The following is a 17604-nucleotide window of genomic DNA, read 5'->3' as shown; positions in this document are numbered from 1 at the left end:
AAATATAATATATATATATATACAGACCTATTCTGTGCACTTTATAAACTTGTCAAACATTGATACTTGTCAAAACTGACTGCTGTAAAGGTTTTGGTATTCTGTGACATAAATAAAAAGCTCTTTCTCTTGTTAGTTGTCAATACTATAAATGCTGTTGACAATTTTAAAAAATATGCTCTTTACAAGCATTTTTTATTATTTGCATGCTTGAAAAATATTGTTAACTAAAATATATGCTCTTTACAAGCATATTTTTTATTGTTATTTGAACGAATGAAAAATGCTTTTGATTACTTAAAATATGTGCTCTTTACAAGCATTTTTTACAAAACACTACACCATAGTGTAGTGAGAAGCAATAGGTACTTGAATTTTGAAATTTGTTAAGATGTGTACAGAATACCAAAAAGCAAAATATTTTATTAAATAATTTGACAAATCATCAAGATCCGATAATATATATATAATATATAATACATAATATAATAATATAATACAAGTTAAGTATCACGTTGGGTCAGTTGGCTAATGAACACTGGCTCAGCTTCAAATGTTCATCGCGAACCAGGGGGCGAGTTCAATTCCTTGGTACTTGTAGTCTCAAAAAATTATTTACGTGTAATTAAATATAAGAAATTTACCAATGATGGGTATTTGGCAATACTTGAGACAGCTGTGTGGTCAGCTAAAAATTTCATTAATTAATAAAATAATAAAATTATATTGTTGTAATTTAATATTGATAACAATAGTTTATATTAAGAATTTAGTTTTTTTTTTGTCAAAGCGGACTTTTAAACTCAAATTTTATTACAATTTTTTATTATTTATTTTTAATAAATATATAGAAACCATTTCTAAAAATATTAATGTATATTTTTTTTTTATTTCATATTAAATTAAATTAATTTTTCCATCCAAATATTTACTCCTTTTAATAAAAATTTATATAAAATTTATGAAGATAAATTAATTTGAAACAAATAATTTTTAACAAATTAAATAACAATTTAGTATATATTTAAAAAAAAATATTTATAATCCATTAAAGAAATTTTTTTTAACTAAATTTATACCCCTTTCAATACAAATTTTTAAAAATAAATAAATTTAAAATAAATTTTTTTTTAAATAAAATTGTATTATTTATCTTTTATATTATTAATTATTAATTTTATATTATTTTATATTATAACACATTTTTAAAAATATTTAATTAAATTGATTTTTAACGTAATAGTAATATTTTTAGTGTAATAATAATAATTCCTATTATTATTACAATAATAATATAACATAATAATAATTCTTATTGTTATTAGTTGAAATTTTACTACTGTTCGACTAAATATATTACATATGCATTTTATATTCATAAAATTAAATTATTATTAATAATTATTTATTTATAATATTCATAAATATTTATATTTATTTTATAAAATAATTTCAAGACCACTGATGACGGGTATTTGACAATATTCGAAACAGCCGTATGATCAGTCAAAAATTTAATTAATTAAAATAATATACAAATAATTTTTGTTGTTTCAGTTCACTAATTTTCAAAACCTCCACAAAAAATATTTATTAAATCTAAATTTTAAATTTTTAATTCCTTTAAAAATGCATAAATTATAAATAAATTATAAATGAAAATAATAAACTAAAATACCTAAAAGTTCTTATATATTTTAGTAAAATATGTACAATCAAATAATATAAATATAAGATCTAAATATTTATATATTTTAAAAATATGTCAAAAGTTTATAAAAATAAATCAATATTTTTTAAGTAATAAAACTAAATATTTTATATTTATTTTAATAAAATATTTATAATCAATTAAAATAACTGTTAAATCTAAATTTATATAAAATTTACGAAGATAAATTAATTTGAAACAAGTAATTTTTTAAACAAATTAAATTACAATTTATTATATATTTAAAAAAATATTTATAATCCACTAAAGAAATTTTTTTAAACTAAATTCATGCCCTTTTCAATACAAATTTTTAAAAATAAATAAATTTAAAATAAAAATATTTTTAATTAAAATTATAATATTTATCGTTTATATTATTTTATAATATTATAAAATATATAAATTTTTTTTAATTATAAAATTTTATGTTATTTTATATTATAATACATTTTTAAAAATATTTAATTAAATTGATTTTTAACGTTCATAAAATGAAATTATTATGTATAATTATTTATTTATTTATATTTATTTTGTAAAACGATTTCAAGACCACTGATGACGGGTATTTGGCAATATTCGAAACAGCTGTATGATCAGTCCATAATAATAAAATAATATAAAAATAATTTTTGTTGTTTTAGTTCAATACTTTTCGAAACCTCTACGAAAAAATAATTATTAAATCTAAATTTTAAATTTTTAACTCCTTTAACAAAAATTTATAAAGATTTATAAAAATACATAAATTCTAAATAAATAATAAATGAAAATAATAAACTAAAATACTTAAAAGTATTTTAGTAAAATATTTGTATAAAATTAAAATAAATTCTACATCCAAATTTTTAGAGCCTTTATTAAGAATTTTTAAAAATTTTATAATAATATTTTAGATTTTAAATACAATAATAATAAAAAGTTCTTTTATATTTTAGTAAAATATGTATAATCAAATAATATAAATATAAGATCTAAATTTTTATATATTTTTAAAATATGTGAAAAGTTTATAAAAATAAATCAATCTTGAAAAAATAATTTTTAAGTAATAAAACTAAATATTTTATATTTATTTTAATAAAATATTTATAATCAATTTAAATAACTGTTAAATCAAAACTTTTACTTATTAAAGTTATAAAAGTAAAAGTTTTAAATAAATATTTTGTGTTTAATAAAATTAAATTATATTTTAAATAAATAATTTTTATATTTAAATTTTTATACACTTTATTAAAAATTTATAAAAAATTTATTTAATAAAAATAACTTCTCTTTGTATTTATTTTTAGATGTTTTTTAAATAAATATTTTAAATGATAATAATAAATAGCTATTATTTATTTCAATAAAATGTTTATAATCAATTAAAATATAGTAGTTTGTATTTCTTTGCCGCTAAATCGAAAATTATTCAAATTTGGAAGTATATATCGAGCGCACCTTTGTGAGAGACAGCCTGAAACATTCTAAGGAGTTGTGAAAAACTGGACCTGCAGGTTGAAGCTCTCAGACGTTACCCTAAATTGAAACTGAAATAATTATTTTTTTCACGTACTATTATTCTAATTTGCCTAAACTGAGTCAGTTTTTCCTTTAATTTTAATTATAAGCTCTCATATAAGAACATTGTATATCAAAAGTATTTACAAGTTTAATAATAGGTGATACGGTTTAAAAGCTCCATTATTTATGTTGTATTGGTTTGTATTAATTATTTTATTTACTTTGAATTTAAATTATTTGTTTTTTTTTTAACTATTTCTTTGTACTTACTTGTATTTAGTAGAGTCATGTATGATTGGTCCCTCTCCACGTGTCCAATAATTTAGTGACGTGGGATGAGCTTCTGTAAAGCACTCAATAGTTACATTAAACCCTTCTGGAGCGCCTACCAATTGATGTGGTATTAAAAGCATTGGGGGAACTAATATAACCAAAGAAAAAGAAATATAGATTCCATTAATTTTTTTATTTTCACTTTATATTACTTTGTTTCAAATCACAAAAAACTAAATTAACAATTCCATAAAATATTTAAAAAAAAGATTTGAATGAGGTTGAAAAAACGAATATTCATTCCATTCAAAAAAATATTAACAGAATAAATTAAACTATAAAATTAATTAAATAAAACTGAAGTTCAAAAAGCGAAGATATATGTGCTGAACTATATATGGGTCATTTGTCTTACGGATTTTGTCTCAAGGTATATCGTAAGGCATAAGACTGGTACTAAGACTACAATTGGGTTTTTTAAAACAAAACATATTTTATATTGAAGTTCAAGAAATCATTCGAACATATACTCCTATATCGCAATCAGTTTACTTTTATAAGCTAAGTATTATATTAAATTGATACAACTTCTCTAGTATTATAAACCTTTTTCACATCAATATTTCAACAAAACTAATGAGAATTGTAATTTTTCCGTAACTTTATGCCGAGAACAGTGCTACAAACATTTATATAGCGTGTAGATCCATAAATTGTTATTATACATGGTAAACCTGGTTATACAGTACAATGTATGCTATATGTGTATTTAAGATTTGAGTTCTTATTGAGTTCGTATTTAAGTGCTATGCTCCATTTAGATGAATTGAATCCCTAAAAAGTGGATTGTTTGTACGAATATTCGATCATTTTTCGCATTAGCGAAAGTTGAGGTGATTGAAGTTTGTGAAACTATAGATGTGAATTACGTTTTTGTTTCGAAAAGTCATTTTTATACTATTTTACTTTTAAAATAATTTAAAATTGTATAACCTTAATCGCACAGATAATTTACTTCTACGGTTATATTTTTAATATTCTTAATAAAATATAAGTTTAAAGCGATTTATCACTTTTCTTATTTGAATTAATTTTGTATTTTAATTTACAATTATTGATTTTCTTTAATTTAATTTATCCGTTATCTGCCTTGCGATACATCTAAAATTAGTCAGTCGTTGTATTGAAAATATTGCTAACTAAAAGTGAAATTGATATTGATGAGTTTAATTCATTATCGATCATTTATAACTATTTATAGATGGTGTGTGATTTGTTGGTTTGTTGCGAATACGTAGTGAAGACGTTATGCATTCCCTAAAAATATGGGTTTTCTTATTTGTTAATAGAATAGTGTATTGCTCTAGTTGCTCAATTTCTATTACTTCTATAGATTGGTCAAACTGTCGCAAAGATTGCATTTTATATAGAAGCTTCTTTTCTCCTATAACCTTCTTCGATATATATTTTTTATGAAGTATTAAATCTAAAAGCATTCCTTGTTCTCTAATTTCACGGAATTTTGCTTTGTTTTGATAATTAGTCTTTTGGGTTTCTGTTTAGTTTCTTTGTCTTCGTCTTTTTTATTTTTAGCTAGACATGCTTCTGTAGACTCATATGCCGTCAGTTCTTTTTTTTCGGAATGCATTATGCAAGTGTTGCATGTATATAGCGATTGGATGTTTTCGGGCTATTTTGTGAAAACATGTTGAAGGTCTTTTACGTTAATTATTAGCCAGATAACATAAGTCTATCAAATGCAATATATGCATCAATAATCTTTTTAATATCTCTTGCAGAAAAATTGTTTATTTAAATATTCAGTCGGAGGCTGTTTAGACATTGGTCACTTTTTTTGCATTATAACTGATTTGCGTTCACTCACATGTAAAAAAAAATCTCGTTTATAAATGAAACGTTAAAAATAAAACCTTAAAATAAAACGATTTTTGTAATAAAATTAATTAATATGCAACATATCCAGTTGTACCTTCTGCTCAAAAAGTAATCGGATTTTGTAAATAAAACACACAAATTGAAATTTATTCCAAATTTATTTTAACTCCTTCAAAATATGCTCCTTCTGAAGCGATACACATATGCCAACGCTTAACCCAATTTTCCATACACTTCTCGTAGGCCCGTGAAGGTATGGCTTTTAGTTCCTTCAGCGAATTCTCTTTTACCAAATCAATCGACTCAAAACGCTTACGACGAAGGGGCAATTTGAGTTTCTGGAACAGGAAAAAGTCGCACGACGTCAGATCTGGCGAATATGGTGCCTGAGCGATGACAATGGTGTTGACAGCCGTGTTTGGTCAAAAAATCGCGTACAACAAGAATTTTCTATAGTTAAAATCGCTAAATGCACTTGAGGTACTCTCACATTAACAGCTGCTGATGTTTAAATGAACTATCTCGTAAAATTTGCAAACGTCATATATATCTAAAGCAATGTGTTTTGTCCCTAATTGTATTTAAGAACTCTTATCTATTATCATTACGGATTTATCAGGTTGATAAGTCTTTAAGATATCACATATATCTTAAGCAATGTGTTTTGTCACTTACAAGATTTAACGACTCCTATCTGTTATCATTACGGATCTATCAAGTTGACAGGTCTTTAAGATATCATATATGTCTTAAGTAATGTGTTTTGTCATTAACTGCATTTAAGGACTCTTTTCTGTAATCATTATGGACTTATCAAGTTAATATGTACTCCCTGTCAGTCAGCACTATCTACCTTATCATTCAGTAATTAAAGTGATATCAAAATTCAGTTTGTAATTGAGTAGGGATTGTTTTCGCATATTAAAATTTAAATTCAACGATTTTGTAAATGCTGCCACTTTATTTCATCTGCAATTTTGTTTTGCATAAAAAAAATATTAACGAAGTTTACATTGAATGCATAACAGAACCAAAAATGTAGAACTCATATTCGTGTTTTACGGAACATGTGTTGTTGGTCCATGCTGCATTAAGCAACAAATCAGTATTCATCCTCCGGACATGATGAGACATACGAACCAGACACAAAATGTCCACTAATATGCAAAGTACGAGAATAGATGCACAGAGAAATATTGCGTTTGCTGCTTTGCATTTCAAGCTTAAAGAATAAAAAAATTATCGCCTTGAGCGTCGCAACTGACTAGATGGAATCCCTTAATAGGTGTACCGGACTGTGTAGCAAAAATAATTACACATAAAACTGCAAAAACTACAAAAACTAGAAAAGTGCAATCGAGCAAGCACAAATGTCAGTAAACAAAACAACGAGATCACATCTGCAAGTCAAAGTTCCTGCTTGATGAGCCATAAAAACTTTGAATGCTTTGAATATTAAATGCATGCGAAATAAATAATAATAATAATATAAATGAAATACAAAAAAATAATAAATTATTGTGGTTCCTGATTTGTTTTTGGTTGGATATAATTGTATTATATATCATACATTGTATTAGCGCTCATGGACGCTCCTTTTAGTGAGCACAAAAAATACAAGCAAGGACAAATTATTTGAACTAATTTGTCCTTGTCCTTAAATTATAATCACATCAAATCCACATATTTATATATAGTTATATATTCGAGCTACTTAAATTTTCGAGAATTATAATGATAGAGTGCGCTACGGTAGAGTATGCATTCGTCTCAAGCATGGCAACCCATTCCGAAGACTGCTGTTATAAGTATTTGTGTTTTGTAGCTCTATTCTGAGCTAGAATAAAGTGTAATATAAAGTAAAGTAGTCGTTTTAACAATTTACAGGAGTTCGAAAATTTTCGAACACTTAAAGTTTCTTGATCCTTATATTCGAATTCGATTAATTTCAAAGTATTTGAACCGCGTAATGCTTGAAAAGTTTAGAGCACCAGCCTACAAGTTTAGAGCAAGCTGCCAGGAGATAGCGGAGCCACTAAATATCATCCACACGGCAGTTTGTAATTATTTAAAAAGATCATATGCAAAGATGTTTAGGTACCAAAGAATTAATTAATGCAAACAAATTGAATTGACTGAATTACCATTTTTTTAACCGAATAATTACGAGCAATGAAAAATCGATTAAATACGATAATACCCAATGTAAGCTAACATGTTCAAAAACCGGTGTCCCTCCATAAACGACATAAATGTCTAGATTACGGCAAACATAGTTATGTTGAGTGTTTGGTTTGATTGGAAAGGTAGGATTGGATTTGAAGGGAATTATCTACTAGGTACTAATCTGTTCAGATGCAATGACTGATTCGATTCTCTACTGTTCACAACTCGACCGTTTAAATACTGCACTAATATTTGACACATTAATTTGAAACAAATTGATGAAAATTGGTTACGAGGTTTTGATGCATCCACGGCATAGTCTTTCTTCCGCACCATCTGACTATCATATCTTACCGTCTCCGCAAAATTTTCTTGATAGTTAAAAATTTGTTGATCGAAGAATTTATATACGATATGCAGAATCATTGAGCAATGAATATTTTATTAACTGAAATAAGTATGTACTTAATGAACTTAGAACAAACTTCAGGTGTGTCAACAGTTTTCGAATTTCTTTCGATATTATTATAATAATTTGTCAAATTATTTTGAGTATTTTATGAACATTGTAAAATTTATGACTTTTGAAGTAAAATTCTTATACAATATTAAGTATATTTATATAACATTATTATGTTGGATCCATTAAGCTTTTAAAGGTTTTGTATATTTAAAATTAAATAACAAAATACCAACACTTTGTTTTAGTACACTCGAAAAAGCCAAGTATTCAGCAAACATACATATTATCTCAAAGCCTCTAACAATTTATAATTGAATAAATTTTGCAGTAAAAAAAAAACTCATCCTATTAATAAGCCCTTAATCGGATATATAGTTTTTGTCGGTTCATTCTTTTTTCAGGACAAAATGAGCACTGCTCTAGGGTACTTTTCTTCTGAAGACAGCAATTTTTATTGACATTATAAGACCTTCGTACTTTGCTATAATATATAGCGAAGTTATATATAATATTATGTATTATATTTATATATATATAAACTATAATAATATAATATAATAATAATATATTTATATATATATATATGTAAAATATAATAATATATTTATTAAATGTGTTATAAAAAATGTTGTTGTGTTTTAATTGATTAGGGGAGTAACATTTTTAGTTATCCATAGGCGACGATTGTTTAGGGAGTCAAGCTTTGTGTAAGCCCAGAATTGGTTATTGCTGGAATTAGTCTACTATTAAACACAATGAACGTATGCTATCTTTGACTGAAATGTTCATTTCAATAGTGATAATATTTCTAATCCAGATTTCAACCCTATGTATGTGAATAACTTTAGAGATATAATTTAAAATATTTTAAAGATGTAAAAGGTAATTCTTCAAATTAGTCTATAATTGTGGACTTAAATAAATTCTTAAAATAAATATTTTTATCACAAATTGACTAAAGTAATTTTTCAGTTGAAATTAAATCAATTAAATTGAATTCTGTGTCATTGCGCCAATGTCGGCATATGTTTGAGTCCAGAGAAGATAATGGATTGGTTTGTGTGAATCAATTATTTAAGCAATGACATACAAACCTCGCCGTAGCAATAAAAAAATATTAATTGAAGTCAAACAATTTAAACAAGACACAATCCAGCGCGCAGCTGTTCAGAATGAAGATAGTATCTACATAAAAATGAGTGCAGGAAACAAAGGAAATGAAAATCACAAATTTTTATTTACTCAATGCAAACATTGATTCCCGGGACATGGTGTCAGTGCCTGTACATCTTCAGCGATGCCACGTTGTCCGAATACACAATTGACGGTTCATTACATTTACTCCTTCGCAAATAATTTAACCAAACAAAAGTTACCTTTTTCTGCAAACAAGGAAAGCAGATTTCATTGTGAGTCAATTTGTCTAGCAGTTGCCTCTGTTAAGGATTAAGAAGGATATTTAAAGGCTTAGAAGGCTTTCATATACTCTAATATTGTTTTTGTATAATATAAAATAGATTGGAAATATTAAATATATCGTCGTATATCTTACAAATTTTCTACATATATTTTCATAAAAATACGTAGATTTAATAATAAATTTTACATATATCAAAAAATAAATAAAGGATAGAGCCCTGAAATTATTTGCGAAAACTGGCAGACTTACCAACACCGCGTTATCAAATTTCAGAATGGTTACAGATTTCTCGGAGAGGTATGCGTATCTGAGTCAATTATTGCTTAGTCTGATGAAGTGATAAACAATAATCCAGTTAAGGCGTAAAGAGGGGTTTTGAAAATGCCTCGAGTTAATAAAGAGTGAATGTGCTCAAGTGCACCGGCTCAATAGCTTCAACATAATATACATATATTTTATATTTTTTTTAAAACTTTTTATTAATATTTTTCATTTATATATTTTTTAATAATATTGTTTATTAAAATTTTTTATTAATATTTTTCATTACCATTTTTATTAATTTTGTTTATTACAATTTTTTATTAATACTGTTTATTAATATTTTTTTTAGATATTTTTTATTAACATTCTTTATCAATATCTTTTGTTGGATATTTCTTATTAATATTTTTTATTAATATTTCCTTCAAATATTTCTCATCAACATTTTTTACTAATATTTTTATTAATATTATTTGTTTAAGATTTTTATATTTTTTGTTAATATTTTTTATTAATATTTTTATTAATATTGTTTATTAAAATTTTTAAGTAATATATTTCAGTATTAATTTTTACTAATATTTTTATTAACATTGTTTATTAAAATTTTTTATTAATATTTTTAATTAATATTTGTTAATAATTTATGTAAGCACTTTTCACTAATATTTTTTATTAATATTTTGTATTTGATTTTAATAATAAAAAATATCAATACTTTTTATTAATATTTTTTATTATTACTTTTTGTCAAAATTTTTTATTCATATTATCTATTTATATTTTTTATTAATATTTTTTATAAATACTTTTTATTAATATTTTATATAAACATATTTTACTAAAATTTTTTATTAATATTTCTTATTAACATTTTTTACTAGTATTTTTATTAATATTGTTTGTTTTATATTTTTTATTAATATATTTGATTAATATTTTTATTAGTATTGTTTATTTAAATTTGTAATATGTTCATTAATATATATTTATTAATATTGTTTATTAAAACTTTTTATTAATACTTTTTATAAATGTTTTTTTATTAATGTTTTTATCAATATTTTTTGTTAAAATTTTATGTAAACACTTTTCCCACATTTTTTTTATTAATATTTCCTGTAAATATTTCATAATTATAGTCTCTATTAATATATTTTTACTTTTTATTAATATTTTTTATTAATATTTTTTATTATAATTTCTTATCAATATTTTTTATTAGTATTATCTATTTATATTTTTTATTAATATTTTTTATAAATACTTTTTATTAATGTTTTATATAAGGATTTTTTATTAATATTTTTATTATTATTGTTTGCCTAATATTTTTATATTTTTTATTAATATTTTTGATTAATATATTTTATTAATATTATTTATTTAAATTGTTAATTAATATTTTTTATTAATAACTTTTAGTAATATTTATATTATGTTGTTTATTAAAATCTTTTATTAATATTTTTTATCAATATTTTTTTTTAAATTATTTTTCATTAATATATATTATAAAGATTTTTTATCAATATTTTTTGTCACTATTTTTTATTATTATTTTCTATTAAAATTTTTTATTAATTATTTTTCAAAATTATTTTTTTCAAAACTATTTATTATTAATATTTCTCATAAAGATGTTTCGTCCACATTTTTCGTTAATATTTTATTAATATTTTTTGTCTTTATTTTTCGTTTTTATTTTCTATAAAGAGGTTTTTTCGAACAGTAGTGAACTACAACAACAAAAATTCTTTTTATTTTATTTTAATTAATTAAATTTTTGGCACATATTTTATTATTAATATTTTTTATAAACATTTCTTCTTTGTATTTATTAATATTACTTGTTATTAATATTTTTTATCGATATTTTCTTATCTGTATTTCTTATTAATATTTTTTATTAGAATTTTTTATTAAAATTCTTTTGCTAAAATTTTTTATTGATATGTCAATAATTTTCATTAGTATTTTTTATTCATATTTCTTATTAAAATTTTTCTTTAATATTTCTTATTAATATTTTTTACCATTCCCAGAAATCACATGAGTGTTTACAGTTCTTAGTTTTTGCTTTTAATACTTATATTCAATAGACTTGAAAATTTCGATAAAAAATGTTATGTTTATAAAATTTACAATATCTTAATAGTGTTAGAGCTTCTTATAATGATAAAAGTACTGAGATATATAAAAATAGAATTATATCATCTAGGGATAGACCTGAAACTTTTGGTCTCATTGTATTTGCATTAGAACAAATTTCAAGGTAAATTTCACCTACTTTCGAAAATAATTTGATTTATATACTATATACTATACCACAACTATAACACATATTTTTAAATATTTCAATTGTCAATTATTTACAGAAAAAATATTTGGTGCAAAGGCTTATACTAATATCCTGACAAACTGTCTGATGCAATGAGTTTGTTATTATTTTTTTAAATATCATGAAATTTTGACAATATATCAGTGAAGTTTTAGCCTTACTAACACATAGAATTACCTAATACAAAAGTTCTGTTGACTGTTGACTTAAACCGATGTAACAATAACTGACTTCCAGACAAATTCTTTTATAGTATTAAAAATGACGAAGAAGATAGTTTCTTCTATCATCGTTTGTGTAGGTAGTCATAAGATTTAAACCGTGAAATTAACTTGATCTCCTTCAAAAACTTTAATGTTGAAAAAATTATGAATGAAAATGAAGGGCGCGGGGTATGCAAAAGGCTAACAATCGAGCGAAGTTGGTCTATAAAATGTTGTTCATAGAAATTGGGAGATTCCAAAAATTGAAAAATTAGCAAAAATAATTATCAGAAAAATTTATTTGGTTCAAAAGTATAAAAGAAATTATTTTCTAGGAATATTGCGGAAATAATAATACGTGCTATGTGGTTTCATCTAAAGTATCTATACTTTTATTTACATACCTAAGCGATATATTCATTATAAAAAATGACAATAATTGTTGATAATTTTGTAACAATTTATGAACGAAAATGTTCGAATATCACAACAGCATTATTTGGATGGACCTTCATACTGTTTTTTCCATAAAAAGTAACACATTTAATGAAGAGCACTCATACGCCCTGATGTTTTATAATAGTTATAAGAAGAGGAATGATTCCAATAACATAACATATGTTTAGTGTATTTACTAATACTTTATTAATCTATTGTCATTATTTTATGTTATGTAGAAGTAAAAGAAAAGTGTTTATCTTTCCATCTCTTTTCAATTGCTCCCCAAAACGACTCCTCGTTTCAGTCATTTTATAGCGTTGCCAGATATCCCTTGTGAGACTATGAAATTTGAAACTTTTTGATAAAAAAAAATTTGTAAATAGGATTGCTACAGAAGATGATAAATTGCAAAGCAGAAAGTATTTCCCACATAAGCTTGTTTTGTAAGCCGGTTTTCGAAACGTCTGCCCGACCCAACCACGCTTACGGCGCTTAATCTCAACCAATGCCATTTGTTGAGTGTCCGGTTCCAAAGAGCTTTGGCCATCTAATCTTAAGTATTTTTAGCAAGCAAATATTTATAAAGGTTTATATTTTTGTGTCCATGCTTCTCGAGCCTTTCTTACAGTCTTGCATTCGTAAAAAATGATCAATTACACATTAGACTCAAATATGTGAAGTTTGGTTCTAATCGATATGTGGGTGGATTTCTAGATATTGTGCCAAAAGAAGATTTGGCTTTATTAATTTCAGCCATAATGTCTTGGTCAGCTCCACCTTTATTAGTTATAACATTTCCGAGGTATGTAAAGTGTTGAACTGTTCAATGCTTTCCTTCGCCAGACGAATTACGGGGTATTGAATAAAGCAATTACCGCTACTCATTGCTATTAATACAGAGCTGATTCAGGTTAGATTCCAGATCGGCTAGCTTGTGGCTAACTAAACAAACGTCATCTGGCTACTTGAGATTCTCTACACGTGCAGACGGTGTCCACTTAATTCCGCATTTGTCATTTATTTATTTACGCATAACGTCATTCAAGCATAGAATGAATAATCTAGGACTGAATAGTTTGTGGTACATCCAAGCATAGGATCCAGAACTAGGGTTATTAAATTGAAATATGAGTTTAGAGTGTACTGTTAATTAGTTGGAATTTTTTTTTTTTAGCTGAATGAATATAACCAGTTGGCTATAATTAAATAAAATCTTTATCGGTGCCAATACTGCTTCTGCTTGGAAAACTAATTTTTATTTCAATACAAAAAAATTGATTAATTTATTTTACTGTATTTATCGAAAATCGGTTAGTTTTATGGTACATAATAAATATTCACAGAATAATTGATAGCATAGAAAATGCGTTCATGCTAAATAAACAGATTTGTTCCTAGTTTAAGATACATTCGCTAATAGAAGTCGCAATGTCTCATGAAAGTTGAATGAAACGAAGACGGACTGTATATTGACGTTGGAGCTGTAACTTAAACTTTTTAAAAATGGTAGAAATGGAAGCGATGAGCAGATGCATGATAACAATTTCCAAGCTGGTGGATTGGTGCAAAACGACTAAAAAGGATATGCAGTTATTCAGCAAAAAATTCGTTTCATTCAAAAAAGGAAACGACAACACTTGATCAGGACATAAACATTGTATTAACGTTTAACATTATCAGCATCAGCAATCTAAATAGCAGCGGCAATTACAGTAGATACGAGAAGTGGTAAGGACGAAACAATGCTGAAACGGGTGACCAGTTGACAAGCCTCCATTCGTTCTCTACAAGAAGAAAAAAATCAAGAACATTGTAGACAAGCAGCAAAAACAAAAACAAAAAAAAACAAATTTATTCAAAAGGCATTAGTGAACGAAAAAAATAAAGGACGAAAAAAGACACTGCGAAAAGCCGAAATAAAGCAAAATAAAGGACGAAGCAAGGAATTTGTCTTAAAATTTCTCTAAAACTAGTAAAACAACGCTTGACTTGACAATCAAAGTGACATTTGACACTCCACTCTGCTTAGCTGACAGGAAGAGTTCTTTTAAGGGTAGTTGCACCAATTCTTAATTCCTCCAGTCACTCATTTTTCCATGTTTGTTTAAGGCATTAACACGTTGTGATTCTAAATGCTGTTAGGTAAGCCACGAAAATTTCTAAGCTAACCGACAGGAAAACACAATGCCGAGGCAGAAAATTAAAGACTTCCAATCCAATTAATATCGACACTCGTTTTCCTTACCGCTTTGTACCGCCATAGAAGGCAAGCAAATATTAGGAAAGAATTATGATAATAAAAATTTACTGTGTAAAGGAAGAGCAGCACAGTTGTACGGCATTGTCTAATTTAGTTTTTATGGCCGCACTTGATATGCTGGAAAACACAACGCCTATCCAATCCAAATATAGAGAATACTTTTAAGAAGGATGTGCTGCCTCAAGCAGCACTCCTTGCTGTCTTTTGTCAATTTGAATTTTAATTTATGCAAATTTAAGTGTCTCGTGGCGGTTTTCCTCCCACTCAGTTCAGCGCGATAGCGTTTGTCTTGCATTTTTATTATGAAGAATGGTTTTCTCAGCGCGTACGAGCCGCACATACAACATATTTGCAAACTGTTTAAAATCGTCAAATGTTGTCTGCTACATTTTCTGCCAATAACGAAATCCCAATAGCGCTAGAATTTCATGGTATTCGAAATACTTTGTTATAAATTGATAATATAAATAAGAATTTTTAGTGGGTAGTATATTTAAACAACGCAAAATAGATCTGGATTAATATGCTGATAAATTTAACGTGCGTTGACGTGCAGTAGCTATCAAGAAATTAACTTCGGAATGCGAATGTTTGTAACAAAAAACATTTTATCTTTTTTCTTTTTTACAAAAAAATGGAAATTTTTAACAATTTGAGTCAAATTTTCATCCGAAATCCAAGATTTGGAGTCAATATTTAATATAAATATAACATAGTAGTACGAAGACATGTGACGCCACAATACTATCTCCCCACAAGCAAATACTGCTGGAAGTTTTGGAGGTAATTAAACAAAATTCTTATATTCTTCCTCACATATCTTAAGCAGTTTTAGTATACAAATCTCTGTCATCACGGAGTTCTTGATTAGTTAGATCAGAGCTGTCTAGACCAGATATGATCGCGGGCCACTGGATAGTCACTGTGCAGATTGGAGGGCCGCAGATACAATTACATACGTTAATGGTTCTTTTTTTAAGGAAAATACAAATACTGTGATGTTAAATTTAGTTTTATTATTTTATTCATTTGAATTCATTTTTGGTTAATTAGAAACATGTCACGGGCCGCACATATATTATCTGCAGGCCGCATGTGGCTACATATAGGTCAGGCTCTGGACAGCCCCGAGTTAGGCAATTAGATTTTTAGCTATAAACTTTCACCCGCAAAATTGAAATTAAGTTGTGTAAACCTTTTTGAAATCTGTAAAGTAAACTACACTACCAATACTATCCGCAAACCTGCAATAGCAGATAGCCCCAAATCCTAAGAATAACATTGGCCAAAACTAGGTTTTAGTTCTGGCAAGCCAACAATTGAATAGATCTTCACATAAAGTTTGAATATCACAGATGTGTGTGTGAGTTACGCAAGCACTTGGGAGCAAGTGTCCTGGAATTATGTGTTTAATTTTGTTTAACTAGGAAAATGTTAGTGCAATCGCTATCGTCCTCAATCCAAGTTGTCGCACAGTCTCTACGTGATACTTCTGAATAGTTATTTGGCATACACAAGGAAATATACTAATACTGCGCACACTAAATTCAAACCTTAGGACTTTTAGATAAGGCTGTTCGAAGGGTTAAGCATTCATCACGTAAACTTAGCCATAAATGAAAGACGTGAGCGATACGCTTAAACCTGGTAACAGGTTGTTATAGCAAAATAAGTAAGTATATAATGATCAATGACAGCATAGTAGTTAGGGTAGAATTGAAAAAATCCATAAGAAAAATTCGGCACTTCTAATAAACACACACTGCTTTGTAGTGCAACTATGATTATTAACGGATGGATATTCATATAAATCAACATCTTATATAGATTAAAACAAGGAGTTCATTTTACTTGTAATTTAAGCTGGTTAACCACATCAAGACTAGTGACATATATACTTCAAAATTCAAATGCTACTGCTAATATGTTTGGAATTGCAAATAGTTCATTTCGATTATGTAGTATTATTGTCATCATAATAAATCTCGACATGACTATGTTACTCAATATTAACTACACTATTAAGAATCTCGTAAATATTCTTTTTTGACTTTCCAAAGAATATTTTAACCAATACAAGAATACAGTTTGATAATAAATGCGTACCTGAAGAGTGTAACACAACTATACCAGCACCAGACTTAGTTCTCTATATATCTTAGTCCTCTATTTAATTGATTTATGTAGGACATTAAAGTTCTACTCTCATTTTTATTTTATGACTACAATGGAATAGAAATATTTTCTTTGAAGTGGTGGTCTAAGCTTTGGGTAAGGTAATAGGTGACACGACACTTTGAGTGTCATTGGAATATGTCAGATTCATGTCAAGTCTTTTTCGAGTTAGTGCAACTGGCCACTTTTACTCTTTGATAGCTGGGGTGTTTCTGCAGAGTGCCATCTTTTTCATTGACTAATTTATGTATTCCTCAAAAGTTTCGTGATTATTCGATGACTGATCTAAGATCTGCGTACCGATCTGTGCGGCTAGAGATTATTCTGAGATTAGATAATGGTAAGTAAGGCAGCCTATCGGTTTTCTCGAATAGCCAACAGGGCTATGTCTCTTATGTATTTTTTTGAGTAGGTCTCTTCTAAGGTCTCTTAGCATGTCATTTAGATGGATGTACCAAGGCAGTTTGAAGAGTTTTCGG

At 26.2% G+C, this 17604-nt stretch overlaps 1 protein-coding gene across 1 annotated transcript in view; it reads right to left on the bottom strand.

The window, feature by feature from the left end:
* Window positions 1-17604, bottom strand: part of LOC119690119 (lachesin) — a 50005-nt gene that overhangs the window by 17534 nt on the left and 14867 nt on the right. Inside the window, exon 4 of the mRNA XM_038105111.1 lies at window positions 3494-3644. Within this exon, the coding sequence (XP_037961039.1) occupies window positions 3494-3644 (151 nt within the window). The remainder of the gene's footprint in view (window positions 1-3493; window positions 3645-17604) is intronic.

The sequence above is a fragment of the Teleopsis dalmanni genome, chromosome X (genome assembly GCF_002237135.1).
Source record: "Teleopsis dalmanni isolate 2A chromosome X, ASM223713v2, whole genome shotgun sequence".
In the NCBI taxonomy this organism is placed as follows: domain Eukaryota; kingdom Metazoa; phylum Arthropoda; class Insecta; order Diptera; family Diopsidae; genus Teleopsis; species Teleopsis dalmanni.
The sequence above is the reverse complement of the archived record's forward strand: the minus strand, read 5'-3'. Positions and strand labels throughout refer to the sequence as shown.